At 36.1% G+C, this 22628-nt stretch overlaps 1 protein-coding gene across 6 annotated transcripts in view; it reads right to left on the bottom strand.

The window, feature by feature from the left end:
- MYO9A (myosin IXA) overlaps positions 1 to 22628 on the bottom strand; it is a 256379-nt gene that overhangs the window by 193426 nt on the left and 40325 nt on the right. For all 6 annotated transcript variants that reach the window (XM_077746199.1, XM_077746212.1, XM_077746209.1 and 3 more), the window contains exons 3-5: positions 18209 to 19119; positions 11745 to 11839; positions 5232 to 5294 (exon numbers count right to left, since the gene is read on the bottom strand). In XM_077746199.1, the coding sequence (XP_077602325.1) occupies positions 5232 to 5294; positions 11745 to 11839; positions 18209 to 19048 (998 nt within the window). In that variant the 5' untranslated portion in view covers positions 19049 to 19119. The remainder of the gene's footprint in view (positions 1 to 5231; positions 5295 to 11744; positions 11840 to 18208; positions 19120 to 22628) is intronic.

The raw sequence follows: 22628 nt of genomic DNA, 5'->3' as shown, positions 1-22628 counted from the left end.
CTGTCTGTCTCCCTCTCTCTCTCTCTCAAAAATAAACAAACATTAAAAAAATAATAAATAAGTAAATAAAATGTCCAATTTTCAAATAAATGTATAAGGCATGTAAAGAAACAAAGTATAGCACATACAAAAGAAAAAACACAATCAATGGTAACTGTCCTTGAAGAAGCCTTAGTACACAAGATTTTTAATCAACTATTTTAAATATGTTCAAAGAACTAAAGGAAACCATGTTAAAAGAACTAAAGTAGAATAATGTCTCATCAAATAGAGCATATCAATAAATATATAGAATTTATAAATAAAAAATAATCAAAAAGGAACTGGAGTTGAAAAATATAATAACTATAATGAAAAAATACCTAGAAGCACTCAACAGCCGACCTGAGAGGGCAGAAGGCATCAGTGAACCTGAAGACAGGTCACTTGAAACTAGTCTGAAGAGAAAGAAAAATAAATGAGGAGAATTGAACACAGCCTCAGATATCTGTGGGACACCATTAAGCAGACACCAATACACGTATAATAGGAGTCCCAAAAAGAGAGTAAAGGAGCAAAAAGAATATTTGAAAAACTAATAACCAAAAACTCCCCAGATTTGATGAAAAAACAAATGGCACATCCAAAAAAGTCAACAAACTCCAGGGAAGAAAAATTTAAAAAGAGACTGACACTTAGGCAAATTAAGACTATTTAAAAACAAAGACAAATTTTCAAAGCACCATGAAAAGATATGCTGAATCAAGGAATCGTAATAAAAGATTTCTCATCAGGAACCATGGCAGCAGGAAAACATACTCGAAGTACTGAGAGGAAAAACACTATCAATCAAAAATTATATACCCAATAAAACTATCCTTCAAGGGGCGCCTGGGTGGCTTAGTCGGTTGAGCGTCCGACTTTCGCTTGGGTCATGATCTTACAGTTCGTGGGTTCGAGCCCTGCGTCGGGCTCTGTGCTGACTGCCAGCTCAGAGCCTGGAGCCTGTTTCAGAGTCTGTGACTCCCTCTCTCTCTGACCCTCCCCTGCTCACGCTGTCTCTCTCTCTCTCCCAGAAATAAATAAAACGTTAAAAAAAAAACAAAAACAAAAACAAAAACTATCCTTCAAAAAATAAAGGAGATATTAGGAAAGTCCCAGATACACAAAAATTAAGCGACTTCATAGCTAGCAGATAAGCCCCATAAGAAACACTATAGGGTCTTTTTCTAGCTGAAATGAGACTAGACAATTTTCAATTAAATATGAAGAAATAAATAGCACTAGTAAAGGAAACTATATAGGTAAGTATATATTCAAGTTTTTTGTCCGTAACTCTTTTCCTGCCTATTAGATCTCAAAGACACCAGCCAAAAAACAATACTGACCAATCTGTATTGATGGGTCTACCATTATAAAGATGTAATTTATATGATAAGAATTGTAAAAGGAGGGGGGAAAGAATAAAGCTACACAGCTGCAAAGTTATTTGTGCATTATCAAAATTAAGTTGTTATTAATCCAAAGGAGATTGATAAAAACAAGCCCCAAAATACATAAAGCAAAAACTGAAAGAACTGAAGAAAAAAAAATTCAACATAGTACTGAATCTCACAAAAGATCAACAAGGAAAAAGAGAACTTGATCATGATCTCATGTTTCATGAGTTTGAGCCCCACATCAGGCTCTGTGCTAACAATGCCAAATCTGGGATAATTAATTAATTAAGTTTAAATAAATGGAAGGGGACTGAAATCATACAAACTATGTTCTCTAATGACCTTACAATAAGACCAAAATCAGTAACAAATTTCCAAAATTCAAAAATCAGTAACAAATTTCCAAAATTCAAAAATACAGTACGTAGAAATTCACATACTCCTAAATAACAATGAGTTCAAAGAAGAAATCACATAGGAAGTTAGAAAATACACTGAGATGCATGAAACAAAAATACAACATACCAAATCATGAGAATCACTGAAGCAATGTACAATGGGTCTTTATAGCTAGCTGAAAACCCATATTAAAACAGAAGAAGGAACTCAAATCTAACCATTCACCTTAAGAAGCTAAAAAAGGTTTTTAATTTAAATTAAGAGCAAATGAAGCCCAAAGCAAGCAGAACAAAGTGATAAGCATGAGAAGAGAAATAAAGTAGGGAACAGTAAACTGAGAAAAATCAACCAAAACTTGGTCCTTAAAAAAAGATCAGCAAAAGTAACATACTCTTATCTAATTTGATCCAAAAGGTGGGAGAGATTGCTATGGTCTAAATGTGTGCCCCTCAAAGTCCTAGCTTGAAATCTTAACCCCCATAGGTAATGGTATTAGGAGGTATGGCCTTTGGGGTTGATTAGGTCATGACTGGTGGAGCCCTCATGAATGGGATTAGTGATCTTATAAAAGAGATCCTACAGAGTTCCCTACCCCGTTCCACCATGTGAGGACCAAGCAAGAAGGTATGAGTGATAAACCAGGAAGAGCTCTAACCAGAGCGCAACCATGCTGGCACCTTGATCATAGACTTCCCAGGCTCCAGAACTCTTAAGAAATAAATTCCTGTTGTTTATACGTTACCCAGATTGAGGTATTTTATTATAGCAGCCCAAACAAACATAGGAGTAGACCTCAAATTCAGGAAGAAAAGGGGGAACATTATTACTAGCCTTTTATAAATAAAAAATTTATAAGGGAGTACTATAAACAAAAATTGTTTTTGCCAACAAATTAGATGACCTAGATAAAGTGGACAAATTCCTAGAAAGATAGAAACTCACACTTGGCTAAAGAAGAAAGAGAAAATCTACAGAAACTTATAATAACTAAAGTGTTTGAATTAATAATCAAAACTTACCCCCAAAACCCAGAACCAGACGGCTTCACTAGTAAATTCTACGAATCATTTAAAACAGAATAAACCCAACCCAATCCTTCCCAAGCTTTTCCCATCTCATTCTATGAGCCACTATTACACTGATAGCAAAACCAGACAAAGACATCAGGAGAAAAGTAAAAAAAACAAAAAACAAAAAACCAACCACACAGCAACATCCCTTATGAATACAGACACAAAAAATCCTCAACAGAATACTGCAACCCAAATGCAGAAATACATAATAAAGATTATACATCTATCCACAAATAGAATCCAGCAAGATAACAGCAAACCAGTTTATAAACTCTGGATCTTATCTCCCATTGATGAAACCATGGTATATCCCTACCACTCCATTAAAGTGTGTTAGAAAAAGTTACTAATAATCGTCTAATGGCAGTATCTTTTAGCTCTACAAATCTTTATGAAGCTATTCTCTTCCTAAAACTCCCTTCTCTTCATTTCGAAAAACTTCTAATTCATATTTTCTCCACTGCTAGCCACAAAAAAAACTTAACAGAAGAGTCTTGAGTTCTAGTCCTAATCTGACAGGTAATTCATTACAATAATTTTAGTTATGAATTACTGAACTTTAATTATATATAAGGACCACATTAAGCACTTTACTTTTTTAATTTTTATTAATTTTATTTTTTTAATGTTTTATTTATTTTTGAGACAGAGAGTGGGGGAGGGGCAGAGACAAAGAGGCAGAGAGAGGATCCAAAGCAGGCTCTGTACTGACAGCAGCAAGACTGATGTGGGGCTCAGGCTCAGGAACCATGAGATCATGACCTGAGCTGAAACTGAGCCACCCATGCACCCCTATTTTTACTTTTAGAGAGATAGCAAACTCAAGCGAGAGAGAAAGGCAGAGAGAGGGAAGGGGAGAGAGAGAAAGAACCCAAGCAGGCTCCATACTCAGTATGGAGCTTTGATGCAGGGCTCAATCCCATGACCCTGGGATCATGACCTGAGCCGAAATTAAGAGTCAGACGTTCAATTGAGCCACCGAGCTGCTCCTAAACACTTTATAAATGCTATTTCATTTACTCCTCTAAATAAATCTAGGATAGTTTTCCAACTCCAAAATGGGAATAAATATCAAAGAAACAGATGCCAAAGGCATATCCAATATTTGAATGTAGGTCTCTCTTTTTTTTTTAATATTTATTTTTGAGAAAGAGAGGCAGACAGCATGAGCAGGGGAGGAGCAGAGAGAGAGAGGAGACACAGAATACGTAGCAGGCTCCAGGCTCCAAAATGTCAGCAGAGAGCCCAACACAGGGCTCAAATTCATGAACTGTGAGATCATAACCTGGGCTGAAATCAGATGCTTAACCAACTGACCCACCCAGGCACCCATGAATGTAGGTCTCTTTAACTTCAAACTCTGATTCTTAACTTTATTTTGTCTCATTGCAGCATAAAGCAAATCATTTACTGCTCTTACATTTGGGGTTTTTCTTTTCCATGATTTGGTTTCTTCATCTGTACAAAGTTACAGACATCATCTCTGAAGTCCCATATACTTCATACATTATAACAAAATTAAGTGCCTTATTAAAAAGTTTCTCAAATTATAACTAGAATGCTAAGACATGGGGAAAAGCCCAAAGGCACAATGTTGATGAAGAGTAGTAAGCTGAGATACTACAGTTTTTCTGTTTGGACAGTTTGCCTAGAATTTAGAAAGGGTAACAGTTCCACATGCAGGCATACCTCAAAGATATTGTGGGTTCGGTTCCAGACCACTACAACAAAGCAAATCTCAAAATAACAAGAGGCAAATAATTTTTTTTCACTTCCCAGTGCATATAACAGCTATGTTTACACTACACTACAGTCTTTTAAGTATGCAATAGCATTATGTCTAAAAAACAATGTACATACCTTAATTTAAAAGTGCTGCATTGCTTAAAAAAAAAAAAAAGCAATGCTAACCATCATCTGAGCTTTCAGCTATTTGTAATCACGAATCACAGATCATGGTAACAAATATAATACTAATATAAGAGTTTGAAATATTCCAAAAACTACCAAAATTTGAGACAGAGAGATACAAAGTGAGCAATTGCTATTGGAAAAGTGGTGCCAAAAGACTTGCTCAACACAGGATTGCCACAAAACAATTTGTAAAAATCACAGTATCTGTGAAGTACAATAAAACAAGGTATGCTTGTACCCATTTAAAAAATCTCCTAGCAGCCTCTGAAAAAGTGCATTGTTCTGCCAATGATAGAAACAGCAATTATATATAAAGTGATACACAGTATAAACTGAATTAAAAGTCATAATATACAAACATCCTAAAAGTTGATCTGCATAAAACAATTGTTAACTTAATCTAATTATATTAATAAAAATTTTGTACCGTTCATTATGCTCTTGATAAACGAGTCTGGACTTCTCCAGTAGATATTTTTCAACATAGGCACTAGAAGAAAAATAAAATTGGTTGATATAAACAATAAAGCTTAAGGTAGATAAATTATTTTTTCAGAGAGTATGCAAAAGTATCAAAAATACTATCCAGATCATTTTAGTATATTTACCATTACAACTGTTTTATAAATGCTGGTAGTGTTATCTGCGTTAAATTCATAAACTCGTTAAGTCTTTCGGGGGTGTTCAATAAATCAAAATAAAGTCAAAAGTTCAAAACATGGCACAGAAGACCTACCCCTGGTATAGACTTTACTTTCCTTCCAGGTTCATATACCACTACACATTATTTTAATAATATTTTAAATTTTATTTATTTTGAGAGAGAGCGAGCACACACATGAGCAAGGGAGGGGCTGACAAAGAAGGAGAGAAAGAGAATCTGAAGCAGGCGCCACACTGTCAGCATGGAGTCTGATGTGGTGCTCGAACTCATGAACTGTGAGATCATGACCTGAGCCCAGACCAAGAGTCAGGATGCTTAACTCACTGAGCCACCCAGGCACCCCTTTATTTTTTTTAATGTTTATTTTTTGAGAGAGAGAGATAGAACACGCACTTGAGTGTGAGCAGGGAAGGGGGGTAGGGCAGAAAGAGAGGAGACAGAGGATCTCAAAGTGGGCTCTGTGCTGACAGCAGAGAGCCTGATGTGGCGCTCAAACTCACAAGCCATAAAATCATGACCTGAGCTGATGTCAGACACTTAACTGACGGAGCCACCAGACATCCCACCACTACATAGTCTTTCAGATGCTATACTTTGGCCAGATGCCCAAAGAAAGCTCAAAGACATATTTATTAACATATTCATGCTAGTACCACATTCTGGAATCTACTCATTTATAATTTGCTGATTTACTCAGTTAAGTGTTCATTAATTGGACACTGTTCTAAGCACTGTTCAAATATGGAAATAAGTGATATACTCTCTGTTCTCAAGGAGCTTACAAACTAGTGGAGGAAATATGTAAACAAGAGGCTATCATACTGAGCTGATACAGGGTTCATAAAGAGCAATCACCAGGACATTATTGATATACCAAGAGAGACAGGTAAGGTTCAATCCAAGAAGGAAAAAATTACATAAGGAACAATTCCCAGAGGCGAGTACACAGCACTACACTATAGTCTTTTAAGTATGCAAAATCTATTCAATGACTAACTGAGTAAATGACTCTAAAATCTGAAAAGACTGACAAGAAGGCCAGGAGAACTGCACTGTATACAGGCATAAAAGGAGGAAGGTACTTAACATCAGGGAAGATAATTAGTTAACGTGGCTAGAGAATGAGATAGACAAGTGGAGTGAATCAAGAAGAACCAATATACTATATGCCAGAAGAATGGATTTTACCCTGAAAGTAATGAGGAATTAAAACATAAATTGTATTTCTGATATGTTATTCTCTTTATCCAGCCTGTACCCCACCACTTCAAGTCTTCAATACCTCTTACCAAACTGAAGCAATTAGTTAAGCTCCCACTGCAAAAAAGGCCCCTACAGTCTGAAAATTTAAAAAGCACTGACTCTGTGGGGTCAAAATCTGACTTTGGAGCTTTTATTGCTGTCAGTTCCCTCCCACTGCATGCTCAGTATTTCAGTCACTCCCAAATACAGGTTATTCTCACAAGCATGCCATTCACTCCTGGCTGCATTGTTCATACTCTTCTTTCCACTTTTAATTCTACAGTCTATACCCACTCTCTACCCAATAGGTTCCATCCATTCTTAAAATGAAGCTCAAATGTGCCTTCTTTGCAAACTCATCACCACTACCACGACCAGTAATTAAAATGCATCACTTTCTCTGCGTTAACATCATCACCTCTCGTCTAAACTACTGAAACAGGTTCTTATCTGTATAAAATGGGAGAAAGGGAACTAACATAAACTAGTATGTTAAATTCTTTTTTTTTTTTACTACAGTGGACAATGTTACATTGGTTTCATAGTTTCATAGTATAATGTATAAATTTATTGAATTTATACATTATACTATGCCCACCACAAGTGTAGCTACCATTCCTCACAATTACAATTATCACTGACTATATTCCTTATGCAATGCCTTTTATTCCCATGACTTACTTATTCAATCATAACGGGCAGCCTTGACTCATTTGGCCATTCCAGCACCCTCCTCCCCTCTGGCAACCATCAATTTGTTCTCTGTATTTATAGGTGTGATTCTGCTTTTTTGTTTATTCATTTGTGTTTTAGATTCCACATAATATGTGAAATTCTTATACCCACTCCACATGGCAAATATTACTGCCTATTTCATAAGTGGAAAAACTGATGCTCAAAGATATTAAGATCATGCAGCTAATAAACAGCAGAACTATGACTGGATACCAGGTCTATTTTAACTAAATAAAAGCCTCTCTTCCAGCTATACCAACATACTCCTCGACATCTCTCCTTCCTCCCCTCCAATCCATGAGTTATACTGCTCTGAGAGTTATTTACCTATAAAAAAAGATGTACTCATGTTATTCCTCTTTCACTTCTGCTCATGCTAAAGTATGTATGGGTGAACTAATGTTATACCTACGGGATTGTTTTTTAAAATACATCAACTGAGAAAAAGAAAAAAATAGATGAAGTATATATGGCAAAATGTGATTAACTGTTTAATCTAAATGGGCATTCCTTGTACTATTTTCTTTACTTCTATGTTTGACATTTTTTATAATAAAATTTTTAAAATCTGCTTCCCAGTGTCAAAAGGATAAATTATAAACATTAGAACTTTACTCTGAATCTGAAACCAACTGACCATTATGTCCATAATCTGTAGCCTCTGAACTTACTCAAGTATACCAAGCTCCTTTTCAAGACCTATGATAAAAATCACCCTTTTTTGTGAACTTTTCCAGACATGTGCTTTAATCACGGTACTTATCTCATTTACTGTAATCACCTATGTAAACATGTCTTCCCAAAAAGACGATGAGAATTTTAATGGCAGAGAACACAAGTGTACATTTCTTTTGTCCTCAACATATGGCACAGTGCCTGGTACTCGAAATGAATTCCATAAATGTTTGCCTAATGAATGATAAAATTAAAGATAAAAATTTATTTCAATATGTATCTGTTGACTTACTAATCAAGATGGAGATTTTTGGGGCACCTGGATGGTTTAGTCGGTTAAGCGTCCGACTTCGGCCTAGGTCATGATCTCGTGGTTTGTGAGTTCGAGCCCCGCATCAGGCTCTGTGCTGACAGCTTGGAGCCTGGAGCCTGCTTCAGATTCTGTGTCTCCCTCTCTCTCTGTCCCTCCTATGTTCATGCTGTCTCTCAATAATAAAAATGTTTTAAAAATTAACATTTTTTTGTTCATCATTGTTAAGAAAAAGTTTAACCTTTTTTAGGTAATCACTTATATATAAGAGCCAGGATTTCATTCATAAAATGGGAAAATAAACATCTGCCATTCCTAATTCATTAGTCTTAAGAATCAATGAATATATATTGTACCTATTATCAACCTCTCCTGCATCACAATCATAAATACTAGAAAAGTACACTAGACAACTTGATTGCAGCCCATTTTTATTAGTAAAAGTACCAACTGCAACTTTGGAAACATGGTTTTTAAATAAAGGAAATAAGTTATGAAACTTGCCACTGAAGAAGGATTTATCCTTCCTGTTTTGTTTTTGTTGGCAGGGGGGAGAATGTACAGAGTTGGGTCAAAATTTAAAAATTAAAGCAGAAATAAAGTGTTTAAGCATAATTAAAATAGCCTAAAAAAGAAAAATACAGATCAATCTCACTTATTAATATGGATGCAAAAATCATAAATAAAAACTAGGAAACAGAATAAAACAACCAATTTATATGTGTGTATATAAAAATGTTTGTGTACGTATGCATGTGAATGTGTGTGTATATATATATATCTTTTTTTAATTTTTTAATTAAGAGAGAGAGAGAGAGCATGATCAGGGGAGGGTCAGAGAGAGAGGGAGATACAGAATCTGAAGAGAAGCTCCAGGCTCTAGCTAGCTGTCAGCACAGAGCCTGACGTGGGGCTCAAACCCACAAACTGTGAGATCATGACCTGGGCCGAAGTCGGAGGCTTAAGCGACTGAGCCACCCAGTAACCCGATACATATCTTTTTGTGCTGACCAAGAGGTACTATTTCTCCAGGAACACAAAATGATTCAATATCAGAAAAATAATGATAACAAAATAATGACAACAGAATGAAGATCATACTAATCTCCACAACTGTGAAAAATGCATTTGATAACATGTAATATCATTTTGTCACTCAAAAACCACTCACAGAAAATTTAAATTGATACTTAATTCATTAACATGATAAAATGTCCTAAAACCAGCATTTTACTTAGCAAAGTAAAGTCATTCATATAAAGGTCTGAAACAAAATTGTTTAGAATCAGCAAGAGAGAAAATAACAAAAGATGTAAAAGCAGGGAAAAAAGGTAAAAATACCTATTTTTGCATACATACCAAGAAAAAGAGATACAATAGTAAATGCAAAAAACAATTCAGTAATAAGATAAAAACATAAAAATCAATAACTTTCATATACACAAACTAGAAGATATAATGCAAGAGAAAAATCACACTTTTAATAACAAAACATTAAAACAAGATACTCAGGAATAAATGAGAAATACAAAAAACATAAAAGCATTGCTAAATAGCCCAAGATGTTAATTATCTCCAAATTAATAAATACATTCAACATTAGTTCAATAAAATCAAGCCATGAAAGGTGTGGAAGAAACTTGAATACAAAGTACAAAGGCAAAGGGGCGCCTGGGTGGCTCAATCAGTTGAACATACAACTTCAGCTGAAGTCATGATCTCGCGGTTCAAGAGTTCAAGCACCACATGAGGCTCTGTGCTGACAGCTCAGAGCCTGGACCCTACATCAGATTCTGTCTTCCCTCTCTCTCTGTCCCTACCCCATCACACTCTGTCCCCATCTCTCTCTCTCTCTAAAAATAAATAAACATTAAAAAAAATTTTTTTAACTGCTAAGGCAAAGAATACAAATTGTAAAGATTATATACTTTACAACTAAATGACATTCTGCAAAAGGCAAAACTTAGGTGTACTGTAAAAAAGATAAGTAGTTGCCAAAGGTTAGTGGATGAGAACGGAAGAAGAGGCAAAACACAGAGGATTTTTAGGGCAGTAAAACTACTCCATATGGTACTGTAATAGTGAATACATGTCTTTATACAATTGTCAAAGTCCACAGAATATACAACACAAATGGAACACACCAATGAAAGATGTTCTTAATTCTGAATTTGGGGGATAAAGAGGTATATGGGAACTCTCTGTAGTTTTTACTCATTTTTGTTGCAACCCTAAAACTGCTCTAAAAACAAAGTCTATTAGTTGTTTTAAAGTTAGGAAGAATATTGCTGACACAACCAGAGGTACTCTGATTAGACTATGTAAGAAATGTTATTGCAATAAAAAACTTCTTGAATAGTATAATGTAGGAAAATGTGCATGTGATTCCTGGGCGGGGTCAAATTACAAGCCCAACTTACTCAAAACCAATTTTAAAAACTGAATGTATGCATAATACAGAAAGATAAAACAAATGCAGCATATTGTTAACTATAAGTCTATTAAGATATATAAGTGCTAATGAGAAAGAATGAAATCATGCCATTTGCAGCAATGTGGATGGAAATGGAAGGTATTATGCTGAGTGAAATAAGTCAGAGAACAGGTATCATATGTTTTCATTCATGTCGATCTTTTTTTTTTAAATATTTTTACTTATTTCTAGGAGAGAGAGAGAGAGAGAGAGAGAGAGAGAGACAGCGTGAGCAGGGGAGGGTCAGAGAGAGAGGGAGATGCAGACTCTGAAATAGGCTCCAGGCTCTGAGCTGGCAGTCAGCACAGAGCCCGACGCAGGGCTCGAACCCACGAACTGTGAGATTGTGACCTAAGCCAAAGTCGGACGCTTAACCGACTAAGCCACCCAGGCACCCCTCATTCATGTCGATCTTGAGAAACTTAACAGAAGACCATGGGAGAAAGGAAGGGGAAAAGCTAGTTACAAACAGTGAGGGAGGGAGGCAAACCACAAGAGACTCTTAAATACAGAGAAGAAACTGAGGGTGGATGGCAGGGGGAAGAGGGGAAAACGCGTGATGGGCATTGAGGAGGGCACTCGTTGGGATGAGCACTGGGTGTTGTATATAAGCCAATTTGACAATAAATTATATTTTAAAAAAGGACATAGAAGTGCTACACTATTCTTTGAACTTTTCTCAGGCTTGAACTTTTCCAAAAAAAAAGAAAAGTCTAGAAGAAAACAATTTAGTAGACACCAATATCACTATTCTCAGTAAGAGTAAATGAACAATCTATGGATTATGAAGAGACAATGGTGAAAATATAAGCATACTCCAAAGCCTACTACTGCTACTTACCCAAGTACAGTGCCAGTTTCTTGGTAATTTACTTGAATAAACTTGCCAAAACGACTTGAATTGTTATTATGAGCTGTCTTTGCATTTCCAAAGGCCTGTTAAAATAAACAGTTCTTGTTAATTTCACCTTAAAAATGGAAAATCTTACTTAGATCAGCTCGAAGAGACAAAATGCAAGAGATAGTAGAAAAAGCAATTCTCTTTAACTTCGTATTCCTATGATTTAGGTAAAGTGAAAGACAAAAACTAATAGTTGAAATAATACCAAGTAGGAAGAATGGCACCTGGGTGGCTCAGTCTGCTATGTGTCCAACTTCAGTTCAGGTCATGGATTCACAGTACCCAAGTTCAAGCCCTGTGTTGGGCTCTATGCTGACAGTTCAGAGCCTGGAACCTGCTTCAGATTCTGTGTCTCCCTCTCTTTCTCTGCCCCTTCCCTGCTCACACTCTGTCTCTCAAAAATAAATAAATGTTGAAAAAAAAAATTTTTAATAGGATGATTTTATGCTTTTCAGTAAAATAAACCTTAATTAGGTGCACCTGGGTGGCTTGGTTGGTTAATCATCTGACTTTGGCTCAGGTCATGATCTCACGATCATGAGTTCAAGGCCCACATGGGGCTCTATGCTGATAGCTTAGGCCCTGGAGCCTGCTTCAGATTCTCTCTCTGTCTCTCTCTCTGTCTCTCTCTCTCTCTCTCTCTCTGAGTTCAAGGCCCACATGGGGCTCTATGCTGATAGCTTAGGCCCTGGAGCCTGCTTCAGATTCTCTCTTTCTTTTTCTTGTTCCCTCACCTTCCCTCCCTCTCCCCCAACTCATACTCTGTCTCTCAAAAATAAACATTAAAAAAATTTTTAATAAATAAATTTTAGTTATAAAAACTTAACACTCCTTAAAATTAATTTAACTTTTATATCCCAGAGCCAGCAATCTTTCCTAATGTATTCAATATATAATTTTTTAAATCTTGCTAAATTAAATAACAAGGAGAGAGAAGCAGATTAACTACATTAAAATAATTGCAACTTTAGGGGTGCCTGGGTGGCTCAATCGGTTAAGTAGCCAAATCTTGATTTCAGTTCAAGTCATCATCTCAAGGTTCATGAGATAGAGCCCCATGTTGGATTCTGAGCCCAGAGGCATCACAGAGCCTGCTTGGGATTCTCTCTCTCCTTCTCTCTTTGCCTCTCCCCTGCTCATGTGTGCTCTCTCTCTCTCAAAATAAACATTAAAAAAATAATCACCATTTTAGAAGAGTAAAAATGAAATAAGGTTTCACTACATAACATACTACACTTTATTATATCTACTTACAATAATGCTGTAGAATTACTTATAAAAGAGTATATTCTTACCAAGGTATACACAAATGCAGTGAATATTACCCAGCAATAAAGATTATACATCAATACTGATGAATATCAAAACACTATGACATGTGGAGGAAACCAGAATCAAGAGTACATATTGTAATATGAAATTTTAGAAAAGGCAAAAACAGTAATAGGAAGATCAGAGTTGTCTGGGAATGAGGGTGGGGTTGGGAAATGTCTACAAAGGGGCATAAGGAGCAAGGAACTTATTCTACAGCTTCACTGTATAATAATGATGGCTATATAAGTGTATACACATTTATCAAAAATCACTGAACTATGAATTTTAATGGCTACATTTTATTGTAAATTGTATCTCAATAAAATGTTAAAATTTATAAGAAATAATCCCCAAATGAATTCACATATTNGGAGGTGGGAGGGTATGAAGATAAAGAATAGTGTGAGGGAGTTTCAAGAGGTAGTGGAACTTTTCTGTATTCAGATTATATACAGATGATTTAAAAAAATTAGGTTTTAAAATTCATTCAATTTTACTATAAGGTTATTCTTTTAATTTTAAAGGTCAATGAAAGACAATTTCTATGCCTAAATCTGAAAATATTCATCATAGGCCAACCCACATTAAAAGGAACATTAAAGGAAGTCCTTCACGCAAAAGGAAAATATCATATTCAAATATGGATCAACATATAGGAGGAATGGAAAACACCAGAAATGGTAACCAGAAAGGTAAATATATAAAGAATTTTTTATTACTTAAATCTCCTGAAAACAATCATTGGAAAATAAGGTAAGAAAAAAGGATAAAGATCTCTGAAAATCCTCTCTTTTTCATAAGAGAAATAAAACCAAAAAAATTATCCAAATCAACTTTTTGACAACTCTTGAAAGGCTTGCAATAATCTTTTGAGGAGAATACTTAATCAAGGAAAAAAAATGAATCTCAGTAAGAAAAACAAGCATTGTGGCATTTTAATTTATCCAATTACCATCTGCCTCTCCCTAGCTGCATGCTGAAGAGAAAAGCAATGCCCTATAATTACAGTCTGTTTCAAAAGCAGCCTAGAAGGCACTGAAGGATCAAAACAGGATTACAGCTAAAGCCCCATCCCACAGGTAACTGTCAGAATTTGAGCTACATGCATTTCCCTGGAAAGCCTCACTCAAAGGTGAGTGAGGTCAAATCTTTATTTGACCTGACTTGGAAACTGCTCACAAGGAACAGCCTTTTCACCCATTTATGTTTGTTAAAATCAATCAGAGGCAATTGATTAAACACTGCAATTGCCTAAGGTAGCAATAGAAGAATGCGCCAAAAAATGAGGTAACCAAACAACTTAAGAACTACACACACACACACACACACACACACACACACACACACACACACACACAAAACCAGAAGCCTTAGGGGCGCCTGGGTAGCTTAGTCGGTTAAGCGTCCGACTTTCGCTTAGGTCATGATCTCGCAATTTGTGGGTTCGGGCCTCGCGTCGGGCTCTGTGCTGACTGCCAGCTCAGAGCCTGGAGCCTGTTTCAGAGTCTGTGACTCCCTCTCTCTCTGACCCTCCCCTGCTCACGCTGTCTCTCTCTCTCTCTAGAAATAAATAAAAAACATTTAAGAAAAAACAGAAGCCTTAGTGCTTCAGAACATTTTTTAAAAATTCTTGGCCAATTATTATCTGACCTCTAAACTAAATGAAGAGAGAATGTAAAAGCCTCACAGAAAAAAAACAGACCTCACAGACTAATTTCAAAGAAGTCATGGACAACCAAACAGCAATAACAAAACAACCACCACAAATCCCGGGAGAAAGTAAATACCTCATTTCCAAAACTGCCACATTGTATTAACAAAAATGCCCACTTTTCACCAAAACATTATAAAACATGCAAAGAAGAAAGAAAATATGGACACAAAAATATTTTATAAGCACAATAAACAGAAACTGTCCCTGAAAAAGGCCAGATGTTGGACCTCCAAGGCCAAATCTTTATATCAGCTATTTAAAATACTTTCTTTTTTTTTTCACTTATTTATTTCTAAATACTTTCAAACAGTTAAAGGAAAATATGACAAAGGTGCCTTAACAATAGAAAATATTAGTGAAGGGACAGAAATTATAAAAATTTCAGTATTGAAAAGTAGATTAACTAAGATAAAAAATTCACTGAAGGGGCTCAAGTAGAGATATAAACAAGTAGAAGAATCAGCAAACTCGAAGACTGATCAATTGAGGTGATATCTAAAGAAATTAACATTAGTTCAATAAAATCAAGCCATGAAGGGTGTGGAAGAAACTTGAATACAAAGTGCAAAGGCAAAGGGGCGCCTGGGTGGCTCAATCAGTTGAATATACAACTTCAGCTGAAGTCATGATCTCCCGGTTCAAGAGTTCAAGCACCACATGAGGCTCTGTGATGACAGCTTGCTTGAAATTCTCTCTCTCCCTCTGCCCCCCCCACCACACACACAAAGAACCAGCTCTCAGTTTTACTGATTTATAAAAAGGTTTTTAATGTTTATTTACTTTTGAAAGATTTTAATTTTTTTTAAATCAACAAAGCTGGGACCTGGTTCTTTGTGAGAGAGAGAGAGACAAATACACAGCAATACAGGCCTACCTCAAGAAACAAGAAAAAGCTCAAACCATCTACATTTACAACTAAAGGAATTAGGAAAAAAAAAAAAAAAGAACAAAAGAAGCTCAAGGTGAATAGAAGGAAGGAAATAATGACAATCAGAGAAGATATGAATGACATTAACACTAAAAAAAAGAGCAACAGAAGAAACTCAATAGGGGCCCCTGCGTGGTTGAGTCAGTTAAGCATCTGACTTTCGTTCATGCCATGATCTCACAGTTTGTGAGTTCGAGCCCCATTTCAGGCTCTTTGCTGACAGCTCAGAGCCTAGAGAATGATTCAGACTCTGTGTCTCTGTCTCTCTCTGACCCTCCCTCATTTGTGCGGTCTCTCTCTCAAATAAATATTAAAAAAAATTTTTTAATCAATAAAACCAAGAGCTGGTTCTTTGAAAAGGTAAACAAAATTGAAAAACACTAAGCCAAACTCATCAAGAAAAAAAGAGAAAGGATCCACCCAAATAAATAACAGCAGAAATGAAAGAGAGGTAACAACTGATATCACAGAAATACAAAGAATTATAAGAGAATACTACAAAAAATTATATACTAACAAGCTGGACAACCTAGAAGTCTATAAATTCCTAGAAACATATAATCTTCTGAAACTGAACAAGAGAGAAACAGAAAATGTGAGGCCAATTAAAAGTAACAAAATTAAATCAGTAATCAAAAAACTACCAAAAACTAATAGTCCAGGACAGATTCACAGATGAATTTTAGCAAATACTTTAAAAAGAGTTAATACCTATTCTCATCAAACTATACCAAAAAATACAAGAGAAAGGAAAGCTTCTATGGCACAAAAACAGATACTCAGATCAATGGAACAGAATAGAGAACCCAAAAATGACCCACATATGTATGGCCAACTAATCTTTGACAAAGGAGAAAAGAATATCCAATGGAATAAAGACAGTCTCTTCAGCAAGCGGTGTTGGGGAAACTAGACATCGACATGTGGAAAAATTAACCTGGACCACTTTCTTACACCATACACAAAAATAAACTTAACATGGATGGTGCTCGCTTCGGCAGCACATATACTAAACTTAACATGGATGAAAGACCTAAACATAAGACCAGAAGCCATCAAAATCCTCGAGGAGAAAGCAGGCAAAAACCTATTTGACCTTGGCCACAGCAACTTCTTACTCAACACATCTCCAGAGGCAACGGAAACAAAAGCGAAAATGAACTACTAGGATCTCATCAAAATAAAAAGCCTCTGCACAGCTAAGGAAACAATCAGCAAAACTAAAAGGCAACTGATGGAATGGGAGAAGATATTTGCAAATGACATCAGATAACNGACACATGAAAAAATGTTCAACATCACTCATCATCAGGGAAATACAAATCAAAACCACAATGAGATACCACCTCACACCTGTCAGAATGGCTAACATGAACAACTCGGGCAATGACAGATGCTGGCAAGGATGCGGAGAAAGAGGATCTCTTTTGCACTGCTGGTGGGAATGCAAACTGGTATAACCACTCTGGAATAGTATGGAGGTTTCTCAAAAAATTAAAAATAAAACTACCCTATGACCCAGCAATTGCACTACTAGTTATTTACCCAAGAGATACAGGTATGCTGTTTTGAAGGGGCACATGCACCCCAATGTTTATAGCAGCACTATCAACAATAGGCAAAGTCTGGAAACAGTACAAATGTCCATTGATGGATAAAGAAGATGTGTACACACACATACATACACACACACACACACACACACACACACACACACGCAAGCCATGGAGTATTACTCAGCAATCAAAAAGAATGAAATCTTGCCATTTGCAACTACATGGATAGAACTAGAGGGTATTATGCTAAGCGAAATTAGTCAGTCAGAGAAAGACAAATATCATATGACGACTTTAAGATACAAAACAGATGAATATAAAGGAAGGGAAGCAAAAATAATATAAAATCAGGGAGGGGGATGAAATATAAGAAAATCTTAAATATATCTTTTCCTTTCAACCCTAAAACAAAAATAGTGTATTCTCTTTCTACCTTTGGTAGTATTACTTCTAAAACATTACAGAACTAAAATGTTTTTCCCATATTGTCTACATTTTCAAAATTGAACCCTTAGAATTCAACACTAGGCACACACGCCAAAGTTGCAAAGATACAAATATATTGATAAGAATATTTTCTCCAACCACGTAATTCCACAACCCAATAACAGACAGAAGTCCTGCTCCAGCTATTTCCCTTTACAGGGGAATACACAGGACTCCAATCATCTCTTTCTTCATCACTATGACCCAAAAACACCTTTGAAAAAAATACTGCCACTGTCATACCCTTTAATCTTCCACACTGCCTTTTTTGCTTTCCCATCTTCCAGTTTTCCTTGGTAACTAAAAATGATGTCTATACTTCTGGTTTCATTTCATTTTCTCACATTTTACCAATTTTTTTTCAAAGATATGTTTAAGAGTAAGAAAAATATTTCTACACACTTACCTCAAGTACTGGTCCAGCTCCAAGAATAATTTGTTCCACTCCACTGGCAAATCCTTTCTGGCTGAGAGCAGTAAGGTGGTGTATAAGAAAGTTTGTACTTTGAGTCTTCCCAGAACCACTCTCTCCTGAAATCACAATGCACTGATTCTTTTTGCGCTGAAGCATGGCATGATAAGCTACATCAGCCACAGCATAAATGTGGGGCTCCAGTTTTCCCAATTGGTGGTTATCATACATTTTGACATATTTGGGATTATAAATAGGAAGAAACTTGAATGGGTTAATAACTATTAGAATACTGCCAACATAGGTATAAATTTTTTCATGCTTAAAGCGATTTCGTAGGTTTTCTAAGAGAACTTTCTCATTCAAATCAGGTAAGCTACATAAATCATCAAAGTCTTTTTGTTGAGGCTGGGGAAGAAAACCCCGTTCCATCATCCTGCGACGTTCTTCTGTTACCCGTAGCCATGACTGCAGACTACCATAATGGATTGATCCATCAAGGTTTTTTTCTCTCAGAAGAAAGCGATAGTCCTCTCCACTTAGGCGATTTTCCAGAGCCAATCGGGGCCACAACATCATTCGCTGAACTGGACAGTCTGTTGGATTGAGTATCCATTCTTCTCCACCAAATTCCTTTACTTCTGCAAGAACGTAACATTTTGTTTTGTCAAGATCAAGTCTGTTTATAAGAGAGTCGATCACCTCAGCAGCTGTGGAGTTTTTTCTGGCAGGAATTGCACAGTAGATAGTTCCTTCTGAAATTGTCCCAGGATATATATGTAACGTATGTTCGTTATCCTCAAAGCGTCGTCTTCCTCCATCATTTATATTCATATTGGATCCTGTCCCATCAGCATGGATAGTATGTGTCCAAGACCCTGCAAACCATTTTCATGGCAAAAGAACTGTAACATAAAAGATGTGAAACATTTAGAAATCATACTACACAATCTTTACCTTCTGATGCTCAAGAAAGACAGGCTTCAATCATGTCAGTTACATCTTTCAGAACATAATATCCTAACTCTTAGTTTAGAAAGTCTTGAAAATAGTCTCACTGAGACCACATAAAATTACACTTTATTGTCCAAAACTGGACACTTTCTAAAAAGGCTACTTGCCAAAGATTTTTCCATATTTTATCATACTAGTAATCAAAATCCAGAGTACAGATAAAAATTATTTTATATTCTACTAACCAAGTGTTTCTAAAGTACCTGAGATTAGAGTCAAGTTCTTTATATTTGAAGAGCCTTGCCAAAGACTGAATTAAAATGGGCAGAATAATCATACAAATCAAATCACCCTGCACCTAAAAGCTCTTATGGATAAAACAAAAATATGAAAAAATGTCATCAATGAAACCAAATTGTTGTGAAATTAAAAACAGAAAGAAGATGAAATTAACAACACAGGAAACAATAGGTGTTGGAGAGGATGCAGAGAAAGGGGAACTCTCTAACACTGTTGGTGAGAATGCAAATTGGTCCAGTCACTCTGGAAAATAGTATGGAAGTTGCTCAAAAAGTTAAAAAAAGAACCTCCTTATGATCCAGCATTACTAGTTATTTACCCAAAGGATACAAAAATACTAATTCAAAGGGATACGTGCACCTCAGTGTTTGCAGCAGCATTATTAGCAACAGCCAAATTATGGTAAGAGCCCAAATGTCCATCAACTGATGAATGGATAAAGACGTGAGATAGATACACACACACGCACACACACACACGCACACACACACACTGGAATATTACTCAACCATAAAAAAAGAATGAAATCTTGCCATTTGCAACAATGTAGATAGAATTACAGTATATCATGCTAAGTGAAATAAGTCAGTCAGAGAAAGACAAATGCCATATGATTTCACTCATACATTGAATTTAAGAAACAAAACAAAGGAACGTGTTGGGGAGAGAGGAAAACTAAGAAACAGACTCTAAACTATAGAGAATAGACTGATGGTTACTAGAAAAGAGGTGGGGAGGGGGTTAAATTGGTGATAGGAGGGGCGCCTGGGTGGCTCAGTTAGTTAAGCATCCGACTTCAATTCAGGTCATGATCTCGCGTCAGGCTCTGTGCTGACAGCTAGCTCAGAGCCTGGAGCCTATCTTCGGACTCTGTGTCTCCCTCTCTCTCTGACCCTCCCCTGCTCATGCTGTCACTGTCTCTCTCTCAAAAATAAATAAAGCATTAAAAAAATTTTAAAAAATAGGTGATAGGAATTGAGGAAGACATTTGTGATAAGCACTGAGTATTGTACTGAATCACAAAAAGCTACACCTGAAATTAACATTACACTGTATGTTAACTAACTGGAATTTAAATAAAAACTTGAAAAAAAATAGTAAGATGAGATCAAATAAACAAAAAAATTAAACTAGATAAAATTATAACTAAGAGAACAATGAGAAACCTGCTATAGAATAGATATATTTTCAAGGACTTTTGGGTGCTGGCTCTGTCTCTACCTCCCCTAACAACAAAAAGATCCTGCCCCTGGCTTGCTGATAAAATTATACAGTTGATACTATTATAAGTCTTATTCAATGTTCCCTTTTCCTTCAAGGTTACCTTTTTATCTAACCTTATTTCATTTCTTACAAGTATTCTGCATATTCTTCTGATCTTCTCAAACCCCACATAAACACTTCCAGAATGATTTCAAGCTCAAACAGCGATTTCCAGCTCAAAATGTATTCCTATTTTCATCTCATCTTAGTTTCTCCATTCCAGTCTACAAAGAAAATATATCCCATGTCCTTTTGAGGGCTAATAAAACCTATTTCTTATCATCTCTGTCAAACTTATCCTATCAAAGAACCATCCTCATGTGTTCCACTTTCCCTTTTTATTTCATCCTTTAACATATAAAGATGTTACATTATTTTTTTTTAAATACCTTCAGTTACTTCTCTCATATTACATACTTGTGAAAGTTCTCAAATGAAAAAACTGTTTTTTTCCTACATGATCTATTTTACTTAATATAATTTATTGTCAAATTGGCTTCCATACAACACCCAGTGCTCATCCCAACAAGTGCCCTCTTCAATGCCCATCACCCACTTTCCCTTCTCTCCCACCCCCCCATCCATCCTCAGTTTGTTCTCTGTATTTAAGAGTCTCTTATGGTTTGCCCTTTTCCCCCTGTTTGTAACTTTTTCCCCCCTCCCCTTCCCCCATGGTCTTCTGTTAAGTTTATCAAGATCCACATATGGAAAATACATGGTATCTGTCTTTCTCTGACTTATTTCACTTAGCATAATACCCTCCAGTTCCATCCACATTGCTGCAAATGGTCAGATTTCATTCTTTCTCATTGCCAAGTGGTATTCCATCGTATATATAAACCACATCTTTATCCACTCATCAGTTGATGGACATTTACGCTCTTTCCATAATTTGGCTATTGCTGAAAAGTGCTGCTATAAACACTGGAGTACATGTGCTCCTATGCATCAGCACTCCTGTATCCCTTGGGTAAATTCCTAGCAGTGCTATTGCTGGGTCATAGGGGAGTTCTATTGTTAATTTTTTGAGGAACCTCCACACTGTTTTCAAGAGGGGCTGCACCAGTTTGCATTCCCATCAACAGCGCAAGAGGATTCCCGGTTCTCCACATCCTCGCCAGTGTCTAGAGTGTCCTGATTTGTTCATTTTAGCCTCTCTGACTGGTGTGAGGCGGCACCTCAGTGTGGTTTTGATTTGTATTTCCCTAATGATGAGGGACACTGAGCATCATTTCATGTGTCTGTTGGCCACCTAGAAGATCTTTCAAACACAGAGAATATTATGGAACATATAAAAAGGAGTCATATAGCTACCACCCAACTCAACAAGTTTAAAAACTGCTGAAATTACTCCAGACCAGTTTTATAAACAAAATATTACAGATATATACAGTTAAAGCTCCTTCCTTTGCTCTGCAGAGACAACCACTGTCTGAACTTGGTATTATTCCCATACATGTTTCTGTATTTTTATTACATATGTGGGTCTCCATAAATTATATAGTACTGTTTTACTCTTTAAAGCTTTAAAAAATGGTGTCATACCATACTTAATAGTCTGCATCTCATGTTAATATTCTCTTCTACTTATAAATGCTGATACATGTAAAAGTTCATTAACTGCCATATAATATGCCACTGTATGTAGGTTCATTAACTGTAACAAATGTACGGAGCAGGAAGAATGTTGACAACGGGGGAGACTATGCATGTATGGAGGCAGGAAAGGGGGTCTGAATCTTCTGTTCAAATTTGCTGTGAACCTAACCTAAAACTGCTCTTAAAAACAGGTCTATTTTTTTAAATCCTGTTAAATGATTATACCACAATTTACCAATCTATTGTCCTTCTAATGGACACTTAAAATGTTTCCAATATTATACTATTAAGACAATGC

The sequence above is a fragment of the Crocuta crocuta genome, unplaced genomic scaffold (assembly GCF_008692635.1).
Source record: "Crocuta crocuta isolate KB4526 unplaced genomic scaffold, BGI_CrCroc_1.0 scaffold130, whole genome shotgun sequence".
NCBI classification, from domain to species: Eukaryota; Metazoa; Chordata; class Mammalia; order Carnivora; family Hyaenidae; genus Crocuta; species Crocuta crocuta.
Note: the sequence above shows the minus strand (reverse complement) of the source record. Positions and strands in the feature narration are given on the sequence as shown.